The 27,960-nt window shown below is 35.8% G+C and overlaps 1 protein-coding gene across 3 annotated transcripts in view; it reads left to right on the top strand.

Moving 5' to 3' along the window:
* The window catches only part of LOC145693259 (uncharacterized), a 282,473-nt gene that overhangs the window by 207,564 nt on the left and 46,949 nt on the right, over nt 1-27,960 (top strand). For all 3 annotated transcript variants that reach the window (XM_081769097.1, XM_081769096.1, XM_081769095.1), the window contains exon 3: nt 13,767-13,892. In XM_081769097.1, coding sequence (XP_081625223.1) covers nt 13,767-13,892 — 126 coding nt within the window. The remainder of the gene's footprint in view (nt 1-13,766; nt 13,893-27,960) is intronic.

The raw sequence follows: 27,960 nt of genomic DNA, 5'->3' as shown, positions 1-27,960 counted from the left end.
TACTTCCACATTGTCATTCTACCAATTATTTAATTTCCCCTCACTTCCATTTATCATGCTGCTTCTTTTAACTTAAAGGAAATAACCGTGGAACGTTCTTTCTTTCGTTTCCTTCTCCCCCTCTCTCTCAACATTTTTTTTTTAGTTATTACTTTTCTAAAAGCTCCACAGGCTTTGAGACACAACCCCTCCTGTGATTAAAAAGGTTTGCAAGCGTGAAGGACTTTCTCTAATTCAGGTTATTGTTCAAAAACTTAGCTATAAAACTATTGAACACTTAATCAAATTATACCAAAATTTCCATTTTCTGTTAAGCTCAGATAGTGTTCTTTAAAACTGAGATGTTCCCTTATAAGCGATTACATCGTTATTTGATAGCTGAAGATTTTCCAATAGCTTGTTAGGAAGATTGGGCTGTACATGTTTTAATTTTTGATTTTCTGTTTTAATTTTTGATTTTCCAACGGAATTTCAACATCTGCCCTGTTATCGTGCTTGTGTCGTCAATGTTTCCTTGTCCATTGTAAGGAAACAACAACAACAACAACAACAACAACAAAAAAGTTATAGATAAAACGAAATTTATCTTTTATTCAGAGTATCTGCAAACAAGTGTTTTTTATTTTTATTTATTTATTTATTTATTTATTTATTTATTTTTTTTTTGCGAAGAAAAATTCTGTTTTTCTTTTAAGGATACATTTAGTAACAGAAAAAGGAAAGTGGAACTTTGTTTCTCTATTTTCTTTGGAGAATTCTTGAATTAGTTTGGTAAGAAATATTAAGTAGTTCTAAGTTTAAACTTCTTTTCGTGGTCTTCTTTTCAAACTCCATTGATTGTTTTAAGTCAGCAGATTCTTTTATCGTGACACCTTAAACTTTTGAATAATAAGTTTCACTTTAAAAAAAATAAATAAATGAATAAAAATAAGTGTTAACACATACCGTATTGCTAACGGGTCTGGAACCTCCTTGAATTTTAACTAGCTTTCTTGAAATAGCTAGTAAATGTGAAAATAATTTAGAAGAAGAAGCGTCCCCACTGACGTCTCCATTAAGCAAACCTTCAAACATATCAAAATATTAACTGCACAATGACAGCAAAAGCTGCTAAATTACAAAGGAAAATGGCGGTCATAATAGCTACTACTGCTACTACTTTGCTTATTTGTAATAAGGTCTACCAGTGTCTAGAACTCGTCGTTAAAGAGGAAGTGCACTGCAATCTAGCGCTCACCTTTGGTCCGAGAAGTCCTTGATTCAATCCAAGCCATATATGTTTGTAGCGGACAATCTCGTAATCATGGGTTTTCTCGAGATTTTCCCGTTTCCTCTCAGATTCCCATTCCACGAATTATTTCATAATAATTCGCCCTCATTAATCATCCGTCACTTTTAGCCCAAAGGACATAATCGTTGGACGTTAAGGTAGATATTCATTTGTTTTTTTTTTTAATTTTATTTACTTATTTTTGGAAAATATGTCATTTGCGAAACTGAATGTAGATTCTATTTTGTGGTTTGTCTGGAATATTTGAAGTGCAATCTACAATAAGCTAATGGAATGTCTTTAAGAAAATTAGTTTATATAAATAATAACATTTAAAATAAGTTTTTGACCTTCTATTCCAAAATATGCTATACCAAAGTTTATTGGAAAATTATTATAGGGAGGTTTAAAAGGATATTATAAGCATTTATGTTTAGCTACAGTATTCAATTTAAAAAAAAAAAAGTATAATAAGTTTCTAATTTATTTCACAATTTATAATGAAATCTTTCAGCTTAACATTCCACGATTATTCCCTTTAGGTTAAGGGCATTACATGATTAAGAGAAATGAATAATGACATAAGAATTGATGGAATGAGAATGTAGGTGAATAGAGAGTACCCCGAGAAAACTCACGGACATGATGTTGTCCACCACAAATTTACTTGTCTGCTGATCGAACCAGGGACACCAAGCAACAGAAACAAGCTAGTAAGCCACCGTCCTCCCTTCTTATTTATTTTAAAGCTTTTCCAAGATGATAGGAAAATCAAGGTTTCGGAAAGTGACAAATGTTAGCTGTCCAAAGATCTCAAACGACAAAGAAAAATATAAGTTCGCGCATCCTCCCCCCCAAAAAAGTTATCTTCCAGTAATATTTCAGTAATATTACGTATTTACGTATTAAAAGAGCCTTTATTTTGTGTTATGAATAATGTAGATGCTTACTGTATTATTACGAAGTAGTAATGCCTTTGGAAATGTTCGTGTCTTGTCACAATTAATTTCCAGCGAAACCCGTATATCTTTTTCCTTATTTTACTTTCTACAACATATAAGTATCCTGGGACGTATATTACCCAATTAACAATACAGTGATGCTGGTTTCATGCAAATTAAATTATGGAAAACATACAATTTAGTGCAAAAATATGATAATGACGATGTATGTGTTAAATATCATATTACCGTGTCTCATTTCTTTCTTAAATTTTAGTACACGGAATATTTAAATGTATGGTCTGTGTTGTTACATTTTTCTACTATCACTAAAGCTTCATTTTGAGAATTAACGCAGTGTTAACTAAACTTCCGACTGCATTTTAGATGTACTTGTATTGCATAAGTGATTTACCGTTTATTCTCCAATATTAAAAATGCGATAGTTTAAAATATAGATTATAAATTATTCTTGACTTTACAATTACCAATGTGCGTTAAAATATACATGTGAAAAACGCAAGAAATTATTACAATACCTTTTGTTTGTGATCAATATTTATGTTAACAGTATTGCACCGTCGTTATGTAAAAACTAGCTGTTGTTTATCTATTTGTTTTTGGTAATCTGTGAATGTACGATGTCAGCGCGTCTGTAAGACTGACAAACTGCAACGGTGTTAAATATAGATTGTTTTTGGTTTCTATTAATGTGAATTGACAGATTACGCCGCGCAAATATCAGCTTTTATAGCCCTGACTTAAATGCAGGATTTATGATGAGTTATCACTCTTCAGAGAAATACGAGACCCACTAGCTGAGACTGAAAGACAAAACAATCTACAAATGCCAGCAAAAATAACACAATCTCTTTTCTCTCCGTAATCAATTTAGTTATATGATTGTTCGTTGAAGTTTATCTTCTCTTCGTAACAAGGGGTTTGTGAGACGTGGATCTACAGTTTATGTTAGAATCCAAACAACTGCAGTGCGTTCAATGCTCTTCCACCAAAACTTGAACCAGGACCATGTATACCAAATACTCGCGCGCAATAGACCATCCGTACGTCTGCACACAGGTTATTTGTCATTGACGTCATTGTTATCAGCCGCTTAGATTCGCCCCATTTACAACTTAACTAACTTTTACTATCGTTTTTTTTCTGTAACTGGATAAGAACATAAAAAAGGGAAGGGAAAAATGCTATTTTGGAACAGAGAGATCTGTAGTGAAAGTAGGGGGAAGAAAACAGATAATTTTCGGTACTTGGGTTACTATCAATAACGAAGGCATAAAATACAAACGTGAAATAAAAGGAAGGATAGAAATGGCAGAAGTTGCATTTAGAAAGCATATTTTTATAGGCCTTTTTAGTAAAAAGAGAAGGAAACTCGTTAAATGTTTGGTTTCAAGTATGAAGCGGGAAGATAATATTACGCAAAATCCACCGGAAAACTATTTCGTGCTTTCGAAATGTATCCGTATGAAGAAAAGTGGAGACATTTGGTTGAGAAGAATTTTAAAGGTAATTTTAAAAAGGAAAAGGAACTAGTCATAGGACATTGAGAAGTTGTATTTTGAAGAATGTGATAGAAGATATGTTGGAAAATGAAAAATAAATAGTAAGAAAATACCACAATTAGTAGGTGGCGAGGTAGAAACATATAACAACTACCTCATGACTGTGATGAGACTAAAATGTTCTCAAAATGAAAATGAAAATAAAATTAAATATTTCAGTTTAACGATTGTGCCCTTTAGGCTAAGGGAGACGGATGAGTAAGGCAAGTGAATAACGATGGAATAATTGGTGGAATGAGAAAGTGGGAGGAAACGGGAGTATCCCGAGAAACTCACGGATACGATGCTGTTCACCACAAACTTGCTTAGCCGGGAATCGAAACAGGGAACTTACGCACCAGAGGTAAACGCTTTATCACTGAGCCACCTGTCCCTTACTTCTCAATTTGAAGCAAGTGATTTGGAAGCAGTGGTGGCTCCTGAGGGAAGTTACATATATCAGTAAAAGTTTAAATTTTATCGCTACAAGCTAAGTGAGAAGAAGCTTCATACAGTTTCAAAAAGCAATATTAGATAATTTTCTTCCTTTATCTTGTAGCGGTAAAATTTTAACTTTTATTGCTCTGAGTTCGCTTAAGATCCGCCAGTGCTTGGAAGCGATGATGGTGCAAATGGTTATCGTTACATATATAACTCTAATACTGTGTTCTTCTTTCTCTGTCTACTGTACTACGAAGTATGAATGCCATAAATAAATGCCGAAAATGACTGAACCTTAATAAGCGAGTATTTCGTATGAGAAACTCTGTGCAGTGTTCTCTTCAAACATAAAAGATACGCTTTCCATATATGAAGAAGGCCTGTTTGTTCACGGTTTGTCGTTTTGTGGATATTATAAAAGGCAGAAGCAGTAAGAGACGATATGTACTTAAAAGATTCATCGTTCCCTCATTGAAGGGAGATGCTTCCGAAACTAATGAAAGTACTTTATTCTTCGGTGTTATTTGCTTTTCCCCCTTACACTGTCCTTTTTAACTGAGGCCTGTCCCATTGTACGGGGATTTCATGATTTCATGACATATCGAGACGGGCGGTATTCAGTTCAACGGTGTAGGAAATCGAAATTCCTCTGGCTAAATAGAATACATAGGCCTACGTAACTGAGGAGTATTTAGCACAGTGGTTCCCAACCTTGTTTACTTCACGCTCCCTTCCTTTTAGTGACAAAAGACAAAATGTCAAACATATAACATCTCTGAAGTTTGTTAAAATTAAACTGTAACTGAAATTACAAGTGGTGCTTTATTCATAATTTCACAGATTATTTCTGTCAGTAGCTTACGTTTCCACTTCCTCACTCTTCGTGTCCTCCAGGTTGGAAACCACTCATTTAGACTATTAGTAATAGCACTTTTCAATAATATTTTTTAACTTCTGGAAATAAAATTTTAGCTGGCATACTCTGTATCTTGCTGTAACAATTCTTGACAAAAAATCTGAAATTTAATCCAAAAGTTTTTTTTTGTAATTCTTTATTCAAATACAGTAGAGCGTCGATTATCCGAACGTCGGTCAACCGAACGACCGCTTAACCGAACTATGTACTCGCTCGCACCTGTTACTCTCCCACCCTACCGTCCATCATCCCCCTCACTCCCAAACCAAGTTTCCCACAGTAGTCGCCGCACTGAGCCACCGCTGGCGGAACATTGCTTCTAATGGGGCCTTCATAAGGCGCTGCTGACCGGCCAAGCCGCCAGTCGCTGTGTTTCAACAATCAGCACACTTCTTTTTATGAATAAATTTACTGTACAGTACTTCTTTTTGGCAAATAAACATGTACAGTTCGATTATCCGAACAAACAAGTTTTCCGAACACCCATGTCCCCCAATTACTTCGGATAATCGACGCTCTACTGTATTGCACAATAGATATTATAGAATGATATTGCTCCTATATTAATTTTACAGACCAGTATTATAAATCATATGAACCGAATTTTTCGTGCATTCGAACCTTGATCTGTTTATGATGATCAACATTGCGTGCATAGGTTTTATTCGGGATTCTCCCCTTTCCTCAAATATTTTTATTCCAGAAATTCTGTGATAATCATTCACTTTCACTATTCGTCTATCTCCTTTAGCCTAAAGGACATAATCGTGGGACGTAAAACTAAAAGATGTAATTTCAATGTTTTCGAACCATGAACTATCTATGAAAATTTTGATGAGCCAGTACTACGTATGTAGATGAATTTCCAACAGACACCCACAACTTTTTTTTTTTTTTTTTTTTTCTTCTATGCCAATTGGTGTTCATGCTTAATCAAGTGCCCAGTAGCCCTCCCCTTTGGTCTAGCGGTTATCGTGTGTGGTTTCGGTGCACTGGCGCGAATCCCAGGGCGATGAGGGGGACATGTCCCCAATCATGGACCTGGAGGGACTTCTCCCAATAATCCGATTTGAAATGTGTTTTTTGGGGAGAAACGTGATTTGTGTCCGACTGCCACAAAGGAAAGTAAGTTGAAATTGATATCCCTTACTGTATAATATACAACAGGTTCATCTCAGAAATCAGATTCAACTACCACAATATGTCCCATCTCCACCTCACCCCCAGAATAAGCCTCAAATCTGCCTGCCTCCCAATGTTGAAGGGAAGTCTGCATCCCTGACCCTCCATAGCATTGTTTTTCAACTTCATAAACATTTTGAACATCGCTAAATATATATATGAACGGTCCTACCCCCCCCCCCCCCCCCAATGTTGAAGACAGATTTGCGCCGATGTTTCGGTGCACGGGATTCTGGTTTCAATTCCTGATGGGAAAGCATTGAAATGTGAATGCATTGACCTAGTTTGGATTTCACTTTAAACTGTAGGTCCACACCTCTTATAGCTTCGGTCTGAAAGGAGACGCTAAACTTCAACTCCTACCAACAAAAATAAATGAGTGGCCAACGCACTCTTCTTTTGTGCGTAATACTGAGCGCGACTCCCAGTATTTTTAAACGTAATTTGAGTTGCACGTTAAATTATAGATTCAATGTTACAGACCATTAGTAGTAAAAAAGAACGTCCTGTTTCCTCTTGGCTATGTGTTTAGCATTATATAGCTTTGGAGCAGACTGCTACCCGGATTTCCACGTTAAACTTACTGTTGGAAGCTCATATGCTTTGAGTTTCACATTAAACTGTAGATCAACATCTTACATACAGCGTAGGTCAACATTAAACTATAGGTCAACACCGGTGCTTAAAAATTTTAAGTCAACTGATACCAGAAAAGAACACTACACTCGAAAGTATAAGTTCCTCACCTTGGCCATTTCGCAAATTTATATGATTCCAAGTATAGTGCTGTTAAAATTTCAATAACTCACTCTTCCAGTATTGAAATAATTACTCAAACAGTTATTCAGGTAACAAATAATTATTTGAATATCGAAAACGAATACAAATATTTGGATATCCTAATGTCAGCAGAAAATATAATCGAATAATTTTAGCAGCACAAATTCCAAGTTCAATTTGAGATAGGAATACAGGAAAACGTTACTTCTATTTTCCCATTATTTCCATCCGCCTATACGATGATTCCTTGGCGTGCACCTTCCATGCTCGTTTTTCCTATCACCTAAGGGAAAGAGGACGCTCCCTATGTTGGGAAATGATATTCTAGAGAGATGTAAATTAAACTAATTCTCCCATCATTTTAACTTACTGTACATTTATATCATTCATTTCCTTCAGACTCCGGACATAATTCCAAAACTTAAACTCGAGATTATAATAACAACTTGATGAACTACCACAACTAAATAGGTTAGTATTATCAAACTTCCATTTAAGTAAACAAACAAACAAAATTAAGAATAAAAACATATCAATCTATCATAAAATAAAATAAGTATTTTCAATCTTCTAGTTCACTTGTTTTCAACCTACACACAGTTTTTCTTCCGTAACTGTGTATGAAACATATAAAAGAAATATACATGTATGCCCAATATTGCATTATAGTAGCAGTTTCATTGATCGAACAACCTACGCAAAAATTTTCCGAAGATTTGATTCTTGCTTCAAAACTAGAAGGCAAAAAAGAAACCATTTCACGCATAGCTAGCTGATTGCCTACATAGAGTGTATATGTGCTAGTGAAGCAAAAAGTTTGAAAAAATAACAAAAATACTTCTTTTTCCTTACGCAATGCTGAAAAAAGACATGAAAGTATTTTTTTAATGGTCATTGAGCGATATGGTCGTTCATGAAAGATCTAAAATTATGATCTTTCATTCTTTATAGTTGTTCATAGAGGTGAAGTATATGTCCGTCGTAAAACGAGATAGACTGAAAAGTTAAAAATAAAACGATAATGAAAACACAGAGAGAAAGAGAGAGAACGATGCAGTAGTGGTTGGAGACAAAGTGAACAAGTACGTTACATGTTATGGTCGCCATTAATATTTCGTCATTTATGCCTAGCTCCAGAGAAGAGTCATTACCATCATCCCATGTCGAGCCCAACTGATTTTTTCCCTTTTTTATAACAATGATATAAAAGATAGCTCCTTCGTTTCAACACGTTCTAGATTTTCTATTGATTTTCTTTCAAAGAGTAAATGAAAACAATTTTTTGAATGCTGATTTGATACTAGAATTTCAATGATAAAATCAAGAAAAAAATCCGAAATTTTTTGAAAGTAAAGTTTGGTGTGTGATGGTTCATTTTTTAGAAATTTAGTGATAAAATTAGATATTTTGAACAATAAACTTGTGCCGTGTTAAAATTATAAGGTACCTAAGACAATAATGCAATATGCTAAATTATAAGGCAATATGACCCAACATTCAACATGCCGTAGGCCAAAGAAGACAAATGGTCAATGGAAATGAATTAGAGGAAACAGGAAAACTTTGAGAAAACGCACGGGGGACACAATTGTATGCCGTGTATACCTTCTTACGATGTACTTAAACTGACTGAGTTCACAGATAATAATAATATAATATAATCAGTTATTGGCAGGCCTCAAATAGCAGCACTTCGTAATTTTGTTTCATGTGATCTTCATCACCAGATCGGGCGAGTTCGGTTGATTTTTTTTTTCAAAAGTGTGACCCAAAATGTGGTGGTTCATATATTGGCAACCAAAAGTATGTGCAACATAATCTATCACACGCTTGTATAGGAACTCAAAGTGTACCACCATGCCAAGTTTGATCCAGATTGGCTGAACTTTACGATATTATAGGTGTCCTTAGTTTTTCAGGAAAAATCAACGAGGGACAAACAATAAAGTAAATGGACAACGGAAAGTGTCTATTTCATGTCCCTCAAGCCTGACTTCGAGAAAACGGCAAAAGAATAAGCTTAAAATGGGATTTTCTATGTCCAGAATGGTTCTATTGTATTTGGCCTAGTTCATAAGATAATCATTTCTAACTTTAAAGTCGATTTTCTCGAAAACGCAATTATAAAACGTTTAATTAACGTCTAACAGTGACGCACATAATCCTAACAGTGACACGTAAACCTAACACTAACACACATAATCCTAACAGTGACGCACGTAATCGTAACAGTGACGCACATGATCCTAACAGTGACGCCTATAATCCTAATAGTGACATACATGATCCTAACAGTAACGCGCATACTATCTACAAAGAATTTTGCAACTTAAAAATAGAAAGGACAATAGTTTCTGGCAAAACTAACCTATTGCATTCTCTTGCGATTCCATTTCCTTGCTTTTAAATCATTTGGAAATTTTCCAGTGTTTCTTTTTAGTATCCTTCTAAACGTTTATGTTGAACATGAAACATAATAGAACGTCTTGCTGCTATGCGAAGAAAGAATTTATTGTTGAAAGGACGCCAGGCGATGACTGCTCCCAAACATTGTTCTCGTTGTATTCGGCTGCCATTTCTGATGGACGCCAACAAAATAATGGGAAGTGTTTTGCAGCACAAGGAAAGGGGTGAGAATTCAGGATATACCATTTTTATTCTCAGTCTATTTTTTCTTTTCTTCATGCAATTGCGTTCTTTCATTCTTGTTTATATTGATCTGTACCCCCAGACTGGCTCCTGTGTTTTTGTGACTAGTCAAAACAACGTCATCAAGTTTTTTTTCTCTTATTGTTCTTTTGTTTTTTGTTTTTCAATTTTATTCAAATCTCATGTTGACAATATTTGTCGCATACATATTGTCATTAAGCAAATTAAGAGCGTAACTCATGGTTATCGTCAACACTCTGTATTATTTAAATGAACTCATAGTTGTTTTTATCTGGAGAACTAACAGAAATAATTTCTTTTCAACAAATAACGATGTGGACAGGGTCGGATTTTATGTTCTGCCACCCCTAAGCCAAAAGGTGTTTTTGTCCCTCACCCCAACGTACAACAAAATTTTAACACGAGAATAACAAATAAACGCATATTTATTTATTTATTTATTTTGTATGCCTTTGTTTCAACATTTTGTATAAATTTTAATGAATTTCGTTATGGTGATAGTGTGCTGCCATGCGCAGGAGCACGTGGCGGTCCAGCAGAACAGCGTTACGCCCCTGTCCTCTACGTAATTGCCTACTAAAAGTACAACGTGAAACTTCCACTTCTACCACTAATGACTGCATTCAATATACCGCTAAAGAAATTGTTACTTAGAAGGTGTTTACTCTTACCTCTCATGTTTATTATTATTATTATTATTATTATTATTATTATTATTAGTAGTAGTAGTAGTAGTAGTAGTACTCAATTTTGCATTTTTTTCTCCTTGCTAATGAAGTTCTCGTCGAACATGCGCCCCTAGACCTGGACCTAGTGGTGAATCCGACCCTGGATCTGGAGCCGTTAACTCGTTAACATGTGAGAGCCGTTCACTGTTCATATTGTAGTCTCATCGACTAGAGCAGTGTTTCTTAACCACTGTGTCGCGAGATTTTTAATATCTTCTAATATCTCACTAGTTTTACGTTTGATGTCTTCTCATATTTCTGATGGTAATATTTCTTTCTCATATTCCTGCTTAAGTTTCGTAAGTTTCTTTTATGTTAAAATGTTTCTATTCAAGAGTCTTAGACCAAGTTTTCATTTTACATCAATCTTGTAGCTGTCATAAAAAAAAAAAAAAAACTTTTGCAACCCAATCTTTCTATTTACTGTTTACATGTTACAACTTCCTGAAAGCAACAAAGGTATCTCCACCCATGCAGTACTGCACTCTAGTGGACAAATAATGAACTTCCTCATTAAAATCGTGTATTTTGGCGCACTTCTCCTCCCTGTCCAAAAGAATCCGTTGTTTCGGAAGCGGCAAAACTGTGTTTTCCTTTATTTCAGCGGGAGGGCGATAGCAGGTAGCAAGCAAGACATCCAAGAAAGTTGCACGTGGTTCAACTCCTTGCAAGATGGGAAAAATGTTGTATGTCCCTTTCAAGACTATATTTACATGGTGAAATATGGTAGGGTTTCAAGATTTTTTTTTATGACAGCTACAAGATTCATGTAACGTGGCAATGCGGTCTTAACGTAATTTGCTTGTGAGATTTGTATCTCATAGTCGCTCCATAATTTTTAAAAATTGTATGTATTTTTATGTGTTTGCTTCTTTGCATCTAGGGGAAAAAATCACATGCAGGGGTGTCACGAAAGTTTGAATCGTACTTTGGTATGCCCCAAAGGAAAAAAAGGTTCAGAAACGCTAGACTAGAGCAGAGCTTTCCAACTCGGATGTCGGGACACTCTGCTCTGTTACGTGGTAGTACCAAACGGTGTCACGAGATTATTTTGTTATAAATACAGAATATAAAACGAATGAAGAACTTGAGATAAGGTAGAGAACTTGAGACAAACTTGAGATGAAAATTTTTTCAGCGTATTTACTGTCTCAAGATATTGATTCTTATGATTTTGTGCGAGTAACATTCACAGGCATAACTATAGGGGGCTTGGGCCACAGACGAAATCACTGAGAATCATTATTGTGGATAATATCATGAATGGGTGCCGCCTTAAAGAAAAGGTTGAAAAACACTAGACTACAGCAAAGGAAGTTATACAGAGTAATTAAAACAAAAATACTCTTTTCCTCTCCGGATATTCCCTAACTTTCAGTAATGTTATCTAAGATAAATTTAAAATTACGTAGGCCTAAATATGTTTCAAAATTGGTTTGCTTGTTTGTTTGATTCATTTTTTTTTATTGAAGTTTAGTGTTCCTTTTCAGTATCGATGCTATATGAAACGTTGACATACAGTTTAAAATAGAATCCGAACAACCGTAATGGTTCTTACTGGGAATCGAACTCGGGACCATGTGCACCAAACGCGCATGCGCTAGCCACTAAACCAGTAGAGAAGGATATTCCGAAATTTGAAAGTTTATTTTTATTTGTTATTTAAATAGATATATATATATATTTTTTAAATAATATCGCGGATTTTTAATTAAGGTGCACTGCTGCTTAGACATTTTGTATTAAGGTTATAAAATTTTCCGTTGATAAAAAGCAAGATTTAGAAAGAGCGAGAGAAACGAAATCTAAATCGGATAAAGATTGAAAGATGGAGAAATACAGTCGCTATATAATCAGATCAATTATTTGATTTGTGATGTTACGTCTCATATCTTGTATTTCTGGTAACCTTGACCTTTTTTGGGTTTTCAAACCCAAGCATCAGCTTCTTCTTTAGTTTTCTTGTGGAACAAATTGGGATAATTGGATGTGATGGCAGCAAAGGAAAATAAAAGATCTATTTGAGATGTAACTAACTGGCTGGCTGACTTCGGAAAACTTATTAGCAGTTTCCAGATTAAGCCATTTCCCAGAATTGAACGAAGTGCGTGCATGCTTTGAGGAATTAAATTTTAAAAATTAGATCTTTTGGTTTGCTGCTTCTTTGAATTTATGAAAGTATATTTTTACTTTTCAGTACTTTGAACGCTCTTCTTATTAAGTTGGCAGCTAACAATATTATATGTGTATTGCCAATATTAGTAATTTCACAGCGAAACTTGGATACGAGGAAATGAATCAAGGATAACTTGTAAAATTCAACATTAGAAAAGTATATACGATTTTTTAAAAATTTGATATGCATAAATTATCAGGCTGTTCAGTACAGAATATTCATTTATCTTATTTCAATACTAACCTCTACTCATCCTCATATTTGAAATGGTTTATCTCAAAGTAGTTTGCACTTGTCCTTGCTCTTCTCCCGGTTGTCAAAGATATACTGGAAGCTGTTTTTGGAAAGGTCCTTCCGAAGCCTCGGCCACTTGCAGTATCGAATCTGGTCAGATCATATTCACGAGATAGTATTGGCGTTGAACCGTCCACCCACCCGACTACTTGGGAAATTACTTGAGAGAAACAATTAGCGAACTCCAATGCAGGAAGCCATCATTAACGGCGAGGGGGAACCGGTGTCTGACACAATCACTCAAAAGGCACAAGTGTCACAAGCTGGTTGGTAGGCCCTAACCCTTTAAGGGCTGTTACGCCAGAAGTTTCTTTCTTCCATTTTTCCCCGTATTTGGATCAGCACATATATTCAATCATACACTGTATCTTTTTATATATACGGTATCTTACTGTAACGAATGAAGTATAAATTTTAGCATTTTTACATATCACATTGAATACTATACACGTTGAATACTATGTACTTGAATATTATATGTTTAATTTCACGCTACAACATTGTTAAAACTTTCTTTGTACATCCCCCAAATTAATACTTTTCATTCACCCACGACGAATACTAGTGCAATATGTAACTTTCCAGAGGGTAAAAACTACAGTACATATAGCGTTGTCTTATTTTCTAACTGTAGAAGTCCAACTTTGGTTGAATTGAATACTCTTGGACTTTTTTTGTTTTAATTTGAAATCATTAGAGAAAGTGATTCGCCAATATGTAGAGAGCCTATGTGCTCTCATTTGGGCCAAAATTGCGTCATTTGGATCACATTTTGTAATTTCTCTATTGTTTTTCTTTATTTACAGAGCCCTGGCTCACTACACCATAAGGAAGTGTTAAAATATAGTACCAAAGCTCAGTTGTCGTCACAACTTGCGGGGAAGATACCCAACAATGTTAAAGGAAATAAGAACGGCGTTGTACATAACGAGGTAAGTGATCAATACCAATTCATTCATTTCTTCTCACATCTTTTCTATTTCTTTAATTAAAGGTAACATTTTTTCTAGAAGCTGAAATTCCTTGTGAACCTTTCCAGGAGAAACACTTAAACTATATATATATATATATATATATATATATATATATATATATATATATATATATATATATATATATATATAATTAGTGATGTTAGTACAATATTTACTTTTAAAAAATCGTCTGACTCCTTTTGAGAATATTGTCCGAAAAGAAACTCAACAAGAAGTTATTCCTTTTGAAAAATTTTCAAGAGAAATAGCTTACGCTATTAATAAAATGTCTATGAAATCTAAACAAAATTGCAAGAGTCATATTCTAGAAATTCCCAACATTAAACTGCACATTCTGGATTATTCCTAGGAAAACGACGGTTAAACTCCATTTCAGGGATACGCTGATACATGTCAAATACTGATACTTGATTTTAGGGATATCAATAATAATTAATTTGTTAAAATATGAAATACTAGCAGAATACCCGTTCTTTACACGGGATGAATACGTTTCATTTTGGACACAAAGGGTAATGCAGGCTGAGTTTGGATTTAAACGGCATCAGAGATCCTCAGAGACCCCGAAAACTATGGGTTCAACACTAATATCGCTCATTTTCGATCATTTTAAAATTTCTTTCCTCCTCTCCCTTCCCTAAGTTTCACCATCAAAGTGAAATGATTAAAAAAAAAAAAAAAAAAAAAAAAACATCTCAGGCCCGAACCTCTTGGTCGGGTGGTTAAGAGGTGCAAAGTCACAAATATAAGGAGTTTCAGTTTTATATATTAGATTAGAGCCGTTTTCGAGAAAAATAACAAAATTTTGATTTTCAGTCTTCAGTAAATTATTTTTATTTTTAGGGGCAGGAAGAAAATGTTAATCTTCATCTAGAGAATCTTATAAAACCCTTAAGTTTGATCTGGATACGTTGAACAGTATGGCCTCTAGACTAGTGCATATACGTTAGGGACGAACGGACGGAGAGACCATGAAACATGGTAAATCCGTTCAAAACGTCGAATTTCCTTTTTTTTTTTAAAAAAAAAAAAAATCGATACTTTCTTCTCTCATCATAATAGAGAGGAAAATAGAGGAAGAAAAAACTGTTTGCATGTTCTTGTCACAATGCTTACTACTCAGTTGGAAATCTTGTTATAAACGGAAATGAGTCATCTCTAGGAAGGAACACGAAGAATTCTCAATTTCCCTTACGAAAAAAGAAAAAAAAAAAAAAAGAAATGTCCTTGTGATCGTTAATAGACCAAAAAAGAAAACTGCTTGTGTTGTAAGTACGTGTTTGAAATATAGGGCGCGATATAACGTCAAATGAAAAATATAGTGTTTGTTGCTCCCCGATGAAGAAGATAGATATGACTGTATGAAGGAGGAAATGCAATCTTCCCTAGTGGAGGACGGATGCAAGCGATATATCGCGCTGACGGGATAGAAAATCGCATCGCCACATGCAAAAGCTGTTCTTGGTCTCGTGGTGACTCCAGCTGGGTCAAGGTCCCCTTTCGTCAGCGATCGATGCCGGGACGCGAAGAGCAGGAGAATACACTACGCGGAGGTCCCTAGCCTTAATACTGGGAGCTTAGTTACCTGGGCACGTTCAGATTGGGAAATGGTTTCGTCTATAGGGTGAGCGCATAAGGGAAGTGATGAAAGAACAGGCCGCAAGAATTATTCATTACACATGCAATATGTAATACACATTTCCATCTATCAGATGTTAAGTTGCATAGATACTGAAGGATGGGAAAAAGAAAGGTGTAGGGGGGCCTTTCCATATAATAATATTTTCTTCACACACACGAAATTTTGCCTAAAACGCAGTAGAGGCTTTTAAGTGAAGTCACAACCGTAAATATTAAAATTTTATCGCTACGGGAAGGAACATTATTAATGTTCTAACTCTTGTAATACAGATATTAGAACATTAGATAGTTTCTTCCTTGAGCTTATAGCGGTAATTTATACTGTGACTTCCCCCAAGAGTCGAAAGTACTATGGCCAACTAGGAGATCTACGGTAAATAAAGGAACAGGTGTACGGCAGATCAAGCTCAACATACGAAGGAGGAGGTTCCAAATAATATCGGCACCTGAACATGACATGTAGCGATGTTGTAGTGTGTCGGAGTGGCCACAATATTTGCAGGTGAGGATTGTGGTACGTCCAATGCGCAGAAGTCTTTCTTGTGTGGCGGGCAGTTGATGAACTATGGTCGTCCATACTGCTTGTGTGTGCAAAGGGAGGACATTGGTTCGTTGATTTTGCCAAATATGGCGCCATTGTTTATTGGGGAACATATCTTATACCCGGACTCTCACATCTACAAGTGACGCTCTCCACAATTGCCGGTATAAGGTTTGGGGAGTATATGTAGTAGGGGAAGCAAGCTCACCAGAATATGTCCATGCTTGAACAAGATTGGTGACATACGTAGGACATAAGTTGCCAAATCTGCAGAAAGGCGGATTCCGTGGTTGAGAGTATTCGGGCCAGAAACATTCGATCCACACCCGTGTATAGTCCATGTGGGGCTCAACGTCTTGATACGCATCTAGCATGTATAACACTTGACTTTTAAGACGAATGTTTACGAGTCCAAGGCCCTCTTCGCTGCGAGGAAGATAAATAGTGTTGTGGTGGAGGCGGAAGAAGTAGCCCCGCCAAAGAAACCACATAAATACAAATTCTATTTGGCGAGCGTAAAGAGAAGGGAGGGGAAAGGTGCGCGCGTAATACCAAAGTTTAGCAGCAACATACTGGTTGATACAGTACGGCCACAGAGCACGGGACTGACAATTTGCATTTTCGTAACGCTTTGCTGCACCGCCTTTTTTGTGTATCGATTCAAACGCCATCTGCAAAAACACTGTTTTCAATTTTGGGTCAGATCATTGTTACTTTTTCTGGAGAATCCAAATCTGTAATAAGAAATGACGATTCCCATTTAAAATTTTAAAGTTACTCCCTGTACCCCGGAAGGGGGTGAGGATAGGGGTTGCGTTTGGTACTATTGGATAGCTTTTTCAAAAATATTTAACACGTGCTATTTTTGTTTTGCTGATCTTTATACTTGGCGAGATATTGGACCGTTCCGGGACTTTTTCCGCACCCTGTATGTTACATACATCTATCTGTATGTGAGAACCTGACCACCTGTATACAGTTCTTTCGTTCGTACGGAAAGCGCGTTTGTTCGGAACTCTTATATGGAAAGTACATATAAAGCCTACTTTTTCACTTATACGTCTGCTGTACGTTAAGTCTAAATCTACAGGATTTACACATGTAACCTACGTTTTTACGTACGCCATATCTCACAAGTAAACCTTACGTTTGGGTGAATCGAGTTGCTGACTGAGACACATATGAGAAAGTAGTACTAAATGTGGTCAGTATTTCAGTGAAGTTGTAGGTGCGAAGCTCCAGGGGTTTAGGAGATACAGCTACCAGAACATCACATGGAAGTACAGAATAGTCTTCATACAGTTGGAGGTAAAAGCCCTGTAAGACCTCTTGTAACGACAAAAGGTGAATAACAAATATATGGGTACATATTAGGACCAGGGGGAAGTCATATAGTAAAGGTATACCTGACGGCAGCCATCTTGAAATCCGCCATTTTGAATTAAGGTTAAGTTTTTAAAATAGGAATGAGGTCATGTGATACATGACTTAAGGCGCAAATTTAATCAGAAGAACAATGGTGATGTTAATTTTGATTTACGCGCGATTGGTAAAAAGTTACAAGGAAATTAAATATTGTTGCCGCGTATGTATTAGTCCTTTACCCCACCTTGTAAATTTTGTATTAATGATAATGATTAAATAAAAAGCAGGTGGACAAATATTAGGTCTATGGTAAGAGTTTCCTTGATGGCGGCCATGTTCAAATCCGCCATTTTGGATCAGACAAAAGTTTTAAACAAAACGCATAGCAGTGACACCTTATTAATAGCAAAGGACAAGAGCGAGCGAGAAATAGATGTGAACAGGATACAAGAAAAACCACGAAATGGCGTGCAAGTACAGCATCAAACAACTAACATTGTAACGCCACCATTGTATTTCTGAATAACTTCTAGCCCGAAGTCCTCTATGGAATTACTCTATTCCCATTTAATTTTGTGCTGGTTAATGATAAAGCAAAAATGGTTATACCGTCCGATTTATGGTAAAATTTGCTATTAAAAGGTGTCACTGATATGCGTTTTGTTTAAAACTTTTGTCTGATTCAAAATGGCGGATTTGAACATGGCCGCCATCAAGGCAACTCTTACCATAGACCTAATATTTATCCACCTGCTTTTTATTTAATCATTATCATTAACACAAAATTTACAAGGTGGGGTAAAGGACTAATACATACGCTGCAACAATATTTAATCTCCCTGTAACTTTTTACCAATTGCGCGTAAATCAAAACTAACGTCACTATTGTTCTTCTGATTAAATTTGCGCCTTAAATCATGTATCATATGACCCTATTCCTATTTTAAAAACTTAACCTTAATTCAAAATGGCGGATTTCAAGATGGCTGCCGTCAGGTATACCCTTACTATATGACTTCCCCCTAGTCCTAATATGTACCCATATATTTGTTATTCACCTTTTGTCGTTACAAGAGGTCTTACAGGGCTTTTACCTCCAACTGTATGAAGACTATTCTGTACTTCCATGTGATGTTCTGGTAGCTGTATCTCCTAAACCCCTGGAGCTTCGCACCTACAACTTCTAGAAATACTGACCATATTTAGTACTACTTTCTCATATGTGTCTCAGTCAGCAACTCGATTCACCCAAACGTAAGGTTTACTTGTCAGTGCAACAAATCAACCGACCAATAAATAAATAAATAAATAATCAGTTCCAGCAATGAAAACTATCAGTTATTATTAGCAAAGAAATGGCGTATTTTTTAACGTTGTAAAATTTATTTTTTTGAAAACTACTCATGAGTATTTACTCTCAGGTATGACATTTTCCTCAGTTTGATATCTTCTATCGATTAATATGTGTCTCGCTATGCGCAATGTTATAGTTACTCCAAAAATGCTTTTGACTGAATCATGACATCGGGCTTTATCTCATTGCCTACACTATATTTGTACTATCACCTACTAGTGTTATACAGGATGTCTATCGATCACGAAAGTCATGAAAAATCACGAAATCAGAAAACGGTCATTAAAGTCAAGAAATTTAGCTTTGGGGTTACGATTTTTAAAATCTAAGTAGCGAATGGAAAATTTTGTTCTATAAAACGTCAAAATTCACCACCACAAATGTCTATGGTCGGCTTTAGACGCTAGCAAATCGCAAGCATAGCACGGTTCTATCGCATGCATGAAAATTCAGCCTAATTCGCACCGAAATTCGCTCTCAAAATTGTCCTTCAGCTGGCATCATTGAGCAGTGGCGATGCAAATCGCATCGCATCGCCAAAACCACCGACAATCTAACCAGTTTATTCAACTGTGAGAAGGCACTTAGTTTTTATCGCTCCAGTTATTAGTTTTTGAATGTTACGAAATTTTACGGTTTGGTAACGAGGTCACGTAGAAGTCAGGAAATTTCATTTTGGAATTTTAGTAGACCCCGTTAAATTGAAAAGTTTGATGAGGATATAGACCCTACTTTAGTATCGGTTTCATCTTGATAGGTGGCGCAGTTATCGTAAAAAAATCGATTTTCTCGAAAACAATGCATGAAGCTTTACACTCGCCCACACCATTTGGTCCAGCTTAATGAGAACGGATTGGTTTATGTCTTACCTTTGGACATCTCTTTTCGTAATATTAATACTAGTACACTAATACCTAAATATTGTAGGATTAATAATAACATTTAATTTATACTGTGGTACATTTTCACATAATGGATGAAAGACCTTGGTGTTTATGTTCAGCGATAGTTTTCCCTATTGGGGAATTCTTGCTTGTTCATTCCTTTCATGTTACTGATCGATAGACAGCGAAAGAGGAAAGACTGATGGATGCTTGTGAAATCAGTGTCCGTGGTACAACGATTTCCACTCATTCACCCAAGAACCTCTCAGGAATATAGCTTTCTTTCCTCTCCATTATTTATGCTGCACACACCAAGTGATTTTACCAAATAAATGGTCTAGGCTTTAAAAGGAGTGAATTTACCGCTTTTTCTTTAATACTGCCAAATGACAAAAAGCTGCTTTGTGTGTGTAATATATATTTAAGAAGGCAATATTAAATTAAATTTGCAAGACAAGTCTTGAATTTCAAGTATCCTGTCAAGTATCAATTTACGAGACGTATCTGGTAATGAAAATTTTATCATCTACATGCCTCCCGATTGATATATTGTCATGTCATACTGTAATAACAAGTCAAACACTATTTAAGATTGTTTAATGAAACCCTGATATCCAAGATGAAAATATGATTACCCATATGTACCGATTAGATTGCACAGCCACAAACAAAAGTCTCTTGAGGGTCATATGTGCAAATTTAATGTATAATCCCTAAGGAGCTATTTCTAACTACAAATGAACAAGGTTTCGAAATACGTAGAATCATTAGTATCTAAGTGTCTTTTGTGGTTAAACACTCAACTGTGGCTGTGACTGACCTGCTTCCGTGTGCGTGGTCCCATATTCGAATCCTGGAGAGGGCAGTTGCCTCGGATTCATATCCGAGTGGTGGTTTGCATCCCGATTTAAATAAGTTTTGTCTCGTATATGCAGCCTTTATGCAGAGGCGGATCTAGAAGGTGGAAACTGGGGGGGCAGCCGGCCCCCAGACTATGATACGTATATCATGAGTTTACTACAAACTTTCAAGGATGTATAAATAACAGCTTGGATTATTTTTTCACTAAAAAAACTTGGGGGGGGGCTAGGTTCCCCGGCCTCGGGCTAGATCCGCCACTGCCTTCATGTTGAAAAGGAGTGTTAAATTACAAATCAATCAAAAAATGTACTTACGTTGACTACTTTATGCAGACGAGAGTATAATTGTTTGTTGCTTTACCGGCCGTTCCAGCCCCGAGGCTATATGAGACATACAGTTTAAAATGGAAGTCGAACACTTGTGATGTGTCTAATGCTCTTCCAGCGAAAATAGAGCCTAGAGCACAAGCACCAAAGGTGCACGCGCTAGCCACTGGACCAGAGCTCTCCAACATGGGTGTCGCGGTAACCTGAGGGGTCATGTGGTGGCATCAAGTGTATCGATGATTCACACAAAATTGGTAGCAGAGAATAAACTACTTGAACCGTCGTTATGATTTACTTTCGGGGTAAAAGAAGAGAAATATTTGGGATGTATGAGAAGACATACCTCTATTTGAGAATGGATTCTAATTGATAGGTTGAAGATCTTTATTACAATATATGAATCAACTTACATTTTAATTGCATACACATAATTAAACCATTTGTTATTGTTTTTAAATTTTCTTCCTCATCATATTTATAATGAAATACAGACAGATTTTGTAATATTTAAAGCTTTATTACAAACAGTGGGCATTTGTTGAACTTTATAACCACACATAAAGAAAGAATTATTAGCCGATCATAGTTTAAAGACACAATTAAAATATTTTTAAAGCAAACCTTTAACGAGAAAGTTTTAAAATGACTTTTTTTTTGTTTTGTTTTACAGTATTATAATTTCCTTTTGTTCATAAATCCTTATTTCTTGTTATCTACTCTGAATATCTTAAGCTTTTCTCTCGTACCGTTTCTTTAATCATTATCAATGTTGTGAAATCTTGCGTTGAGTTCAGGAAGGAATTAATCAACAAAAACCTCAGTCGAGGCACGGGAACTTGAACCAATAGACGTCATAATATCAAACGATAACATCAAACGATAATGAACATTAAGAAATGCACTGGATATCCGGAAAACAAGGAAATAAACTGCTTTCTGAAGACATGCTGGCATGTATAAAAACTACTCAAATTTCAGTGGGATTATATGAATTTCCATGTGTTTCTGGGTGTTCAAACTAGTTCTTAAATAAATCCTCTCTAATAATTCTGTATATAGTAAACATTAACGGCAGGTATTTTGAATCAAAACATTTGTAATTCTTCAGACGTGTTCTTGGAGATTAATGGTCCCAGAACTTCTTTTAGTTTCTTCACTTGGGAATTTATAATGCCACATTTACGTACTTACACGCGAACATGCAGTACAACAGTATAGTGCTCAATTACATAAGTAAACGTTTGATACCTTGTATATTAATACATTAAATATATCAGGGAGCAAAATTACCGGTCGTCAGGTCGCCATTGGCAACTAGATATTCAGAGCTGGCCACCAGTGTCTAGTAGGAATGGTTTCTGCCTAAACTCACAGGGTTGCGCAGTTTGTTTTGCACGAAAACAATTGTCACTTAGTAAGAGAAAACACGGAATGTGAAGTTTTTACAACGGACATGGAAAGAAGTCTTCACAACGTTGTAATTCGCTCCTCCTTTCCCACCTTCAATCGAAAGATATAAGATATTTTTAAATATGAATTGTCCATTTCAAACTTGATTACCCTGAATCTAATTGTCTGGTTTTGAAATTTTATGTTCTGATGCAATCTCTTTCTTTGTCAAACCAAAGGCTATGGGGGGACCCTCTCATAATTTGTATGTTGACAGATACTGGCGACCATTATTTTTGGATTGGCGAGTGCGTCTGACTGAAATTTATTTTATTTCTGCCTGAAATATATTTTATTCTAATATATATTAACTTAAGTTATTTACTAACATCCAAAAGGAATGGAGCTTTACGCTACTTCTCTTAGGGAGAATAGCACTTTTTAAATTTTTATTAAAAAGGGTACTTGTTTTTTTTAACGGTGTTGAAAAGCTGCGACATTTTTATTTTTAGCCCATTGATTTATCTCTAAAATTATTTGTGTGTGTGTGGGGGGGGGGGGTGTTAATAAACTGGAATTTTTATAAAGTGATTGTACTGATTTATTCTTCAAAACCAGTTAAATGTCTCCTGATTTTTTTTTTTTTTCGAAAATAAATTTGCATTATACGGTATGTAAAGGAATTTATTGCGTTAAGCCCCGCCAGCTTCTCAATATGGGAATAATTACTTTTCAATAGGTTAAGTTAGGTTAGGTTTCGTTTCGTTTCGTTCACTTACTTAGTATGTAAGTTTGGCGTGTAGGAGCTTACCTGAACTTAACCCTATATAAATGTAATATTACTTCTATTACATTTCATTATTAAATACTAAAATTACATGTAACAAAATTTAGTTTTCATGAAGTAAGGGGCATTTAAAATGTATGCGAAGTAGAAATTAGTAAAATCAGATAATTGAAATTTCAGTTGATTTACAAGAAAACAAACAAACAAAAATCGTTCTTCATATGTGTTACCTTCAATATCTATTGCAATACTGCCTAACTGCAAGCAATATCACACTTCTAAATATCCGGTAAACCGTTTCTTTATTTACTCGGCTCCTTCTTGTAAATTCCACACAGGACTAATCAGTGCGAAATTATTTCGTTCCTCTATTCCAAGATTAGAATTCCAGTACAGAGTACAATTCCCTTTAACTACTTCTGCCAAGAAGTATACAAATAGGAAAAAAAAAACTAAAAAACTACATTTGTTTGCGTAGATAAACTATCCATGCCTCTGCACAAGCATGTGCCAACTATCATCAAGTTTTCTGCCCACGGTACTTGACCCATCCCGACGCTAAACTTAAATTGTTTCAACAATATGGTACATCTCTGATCATGGTTTCCCATTGTATACTTCCATCTTGAGCGACAATACTAGAAGTCTGTTTCACTGAACCAAAACTTTTTCAACTGAAATATTTGTATCCATCGTTCATACGGATGCAGCTAGATTACCAATTACCAGAAATTGGCCGTTGAAATTAATCAACTCGATTTGCATTTCGCATTCCAATACCGTAATAATCGTGTGCAAATAAATATATGTGTAATGGTGATTAGAGATACTGAGTTTTTGTTCATTTCATATCTCTATTCATAATTCTTAATCTACAGAGGTTTCAATTTCCATTTTCTGATTTGAACCAGAGAAAAGTAACTGACCACCAAACATTTTACATGAACATATTTCGCCTTTTGTTGGAAAATTGTAAGTAATTGATGTAAAAATCACTTTCACAGTAGCAGAAGCAGTTTTTTTTTTTTTTTTTTTTGTTTGTTTGTTTTGTTTGTTAACTAGACGTACAGAGCAAATGGCTGTTTAATTAAGAGAAAACACACAAGCACTCAAGAATCAATGTAGTGGTTTGATTAGGCCTAATTAATAGAGTATTCAGCTGTGTAACTGGAGTACCTGGACACGAAACAAAATACAAAAACTTGACCTAAAACCGATCCCAAAATGCTTGATTGTAATTATGTTATAACACGATTAATTCTCAGTGCGCTGCCTAATTGATCGTACTGTTCAATGTGGTTTTACGCTAATCTGAGTGACATTGGGACGAGGTGTACGTGAATATGAGAGAAACATTTTGTATAACAGCAATGTATATTCATATGATGATTGAAATAGAAGTTAGAAATCTCAAATCTTAGACTGTATAATTATTTTGATTAATCTCATTGCACATTAAAGTACAGAGGGAAGGAAACGAATTTTCGTGTATTATTTATAACTTTTTTTAAGGTACGTAATTGGTGTCATACAACGCCGTAGTCATATCGTGTTAAAAAGCTGACGCGTTAACAAAATCAAAGACCACCCATTTTCACTGTATATTTAGTGTGATGAATCTATTAATGTACTTACATTTCCTCTTTATGCATTTTGGGGTTTCTTGGTTTCCTCAAATTATTCTCAGATACTTGGAATCTGATTCCTATATGTGAAGATATTTAGGTGACAAAATAAATAAATGGATAATTCATCTCATTACTCTAAATGGGAACCGAGTTTCATCCGCTATCTTTTATTATTTCTAACATCATCCATCATTTTCATTTTTTTAAACTGTTAGAATTACTATCAAAACTAATGATATATGTAATTCGAACCTAGGTTAGTATCTTAAGATATAAAACCTCAATTAAGATTAAGAAAGAAGAAAAAGAATTGCATAATTAAGAAAATGCACTGAGCAGCTAGAGCGTAATGACCACCTTCCTATTATGTAGTATATACACATTTGGCTCTCAGGACAGCAACAGTGCGGTTTGGTATGAAAGCATTGAGACTTCGGTAGGCAGCTGAAGGCATGGCGCACCCTATCGGCTCACATAGGTTACTTAATTCTTGTTAGTTCTGCGGAGGCGGAGCTCGGATTTGGCATTCAATTACACCCCAAGAGAGTTCAATTATTTCAAGATCGGGTGAATTTGGGAGTCATTTCAGCAGTTGAAATTCACCACTGCGGCCTTCAAACCATTGCGACACGACGTTGGCTTGTGAGAAGGAGTGTTGTCTTGCTGAAATATGCCGTTCCCAGCTGAAAACATAGGCTACCTGCCCTAATGGGTGTGCGTGATCATCAATGACGCCGATAACTAGAAGCGGTCCTAGTGTCCTCTATACGTGCTACCGGGCACATGGATGACTCGGTCCCCCAAATCATAATGAAGCCACCACCGGCCAGTCGTCATTCACCTGTACACGTCTCGAACAGCTGTTCCCCTGGAAGATGATGAAATCTGACCCTGCCGTCGATGTGATGAAGGCAATACCGCGATTCATCAGACCATGCGACTTTGTGCTATTGCTCTGCGATGCAATGACGATGAGCACGTGTCCATTCCAATCGTTATCGATGATGGTTTTAACATTAACATGTGGAATTGGCAACAGAGGCCTACATCTGACAGTGTACGATGAATTGTGTGTACAGACATACTCGTGCTTTGTTCACTGTTGAAGTCTTCTGTTAAATTGTGCCATAGTTTGCGCCCTATCCTGTTATACCAACCTCTACAGCCTACGACGTTCAACATCTTTAATGATGTGTGGCCGCTCCATATCTTGTAGTTTGATGCTAGTTTCATCGTCCTTTCCCACCTCTGGAAGACACTAACCACGACAGCTCGCGAATATCTGACAAGTCGCGCTGTTTCCGAGATGCTCGTTCCCAACCGTTTGGCCATAACAATCTGGTCCCTATCAAACTCCGATATAGCGACAGCTTTCCTCGTTTTAATCACACGTATCACACTGACTGGCGAGTGTTTCTGCTATGGCTCGTATCATACCTCTTATGTCAGCACAACGGCATCGTTCAAAATGTAGTAGGTGGTCATAATGTTTTGGCTGGTCATTGCATATTGGTTAATGTATATATTGGGAGTGTTCAGAAAATGTATAGTTAAAGAGAACATGCCGATTTGAGTTGGCTATGTACTCGTATAGATAGATGGACAAGAACAACAATAAATGCGATTTAAGATGATGTGCTACAAGTTCTTAAGAGGAATATCGTTTTAGTTAAATGAATGACACTGATGAGCTATGATAAGGGAGATGGATATGGGACCATGATATTCACTATATGGTCCCATAAGGAAAGGGAGATGAAGTTGATGTCCCTCCGAAATAAACCTCTAATCTGCCCGTTTCCCAATGTTGAAGACAACTCTGCATGATTGGTCTTTCACAGAATTGTTTTTCAACTTTATAAATATTTTGAACATCGCTTAAAGAAAAAGAAATAAAGATTATGGGAACAGTCTTACCCGTTCCCCCCAATACTGAAGAAAGATTTTCACCGCTGGTCTGAAGAACAGATTCCACCTCTATTGCAGCCAGATATATCTACTTCCGGTTTTAGTATTGAATTGCCATACCGGTAGTATAGAAGTCTACCATAGCGTCATAATGAGAAACGAAAATCACTTTTGAAGTATTGCAATGTGTGTTTTCCATTTCATTATTCCAGAAGATGTCATTTGAATCAATTTTGTTTCGTGCACTGGATACATGCAGAAATTTATACACATATACGTTCAATTCTTGGGTTATATCTTAAAGTATCGTCCTTGAACTTCTTGTAACTCAGCTGTTCACATGAAATAAGGAAGAACGTCTTTCTTTCGGACATTTTTTCTCCTTTAATCCGGAAACGAATACTTTTTTTTATTATTATTATTTCATATCTTCCGTTCGTTCGTCTCCCAATTGGATTGGAAATCCTGATTTCTTCACAGACGAGAATATTTCTTCGTAAAAAGAATATCTCTGCGCGTAGTCGTAGTCAGACAGGAAATTCGGAATGAAGATGGAAAGAAGAAACAACAACCATGTCCGTTTGAAAAATCTCAATATGAGAAAGAAAAATAATCCGCACATAGTTAAGAAAATAGTATTGTTTTGAAACAACCAAACGATAACATTATCCTAATAAAACTATTATCTTTCTTACTAGAAGTTTGGACTTAAGCATATTTTAATCTTTTGAATCATGTTCAACTCATAGCACGAAATAGTAGTGAAAATTACTGTTTGAAATCTGGGTATGGAGAATATAGAAAATTATCTGTGAATGCAAAAGGAACGATGAATTAACTATAGAGAAGATAGAGGGGAAAAGAACACTATTGGAAAATATTGAATTATGATGCCCTTATAGTGGTAGGCTTTCTAGGACTTCGTTTCGGCCGTGAATTACTACGTAGAATCAACTTCTTAATATTCATCTTATCTCTTAATAATATTGTATCTATGAGCTAGTCCCGTCAATTTTGGTATGGGAAATATTTAATTTGGTATACAGTTATAAGTAAGTTTTATCATCTCATTTGTTTTAGATAATTACGCCTGTGCAATTTCTGTTTCAGTGTATTTCGTGAATAAAGTTTATTTCTACATGTGGACCGATGTTGATATATGCGCTAGTTGAAGAGATATGCTTCATTAAAACTTTAAATAAAACTTTAATAGTTTTGAAATATTCATAAAGAAAGCTATAAGTTTTTAACGAGCTCTTAAAGGATTCATGTTTACAGAGAGTTTATTATTATTTGAATTAATTGTCCCACAGTTAGGCTC

Source organism: Thermobia domestica, chromosome 8 (assembly GCF_964235325.1).
Source record: "Thermobia domestica chromosome 8, izTheDome1.hap1.1, whole genome shotgun sequence".
NCBI lineage: Eukaryota > Metazoa > Arthropoda > Insecta > Zygentoma > Lepismatidae > Thermobia > Thermobia domestica.
This window is presented reverse-complemented; position numbering and strand designations above follow the sequence as displayed.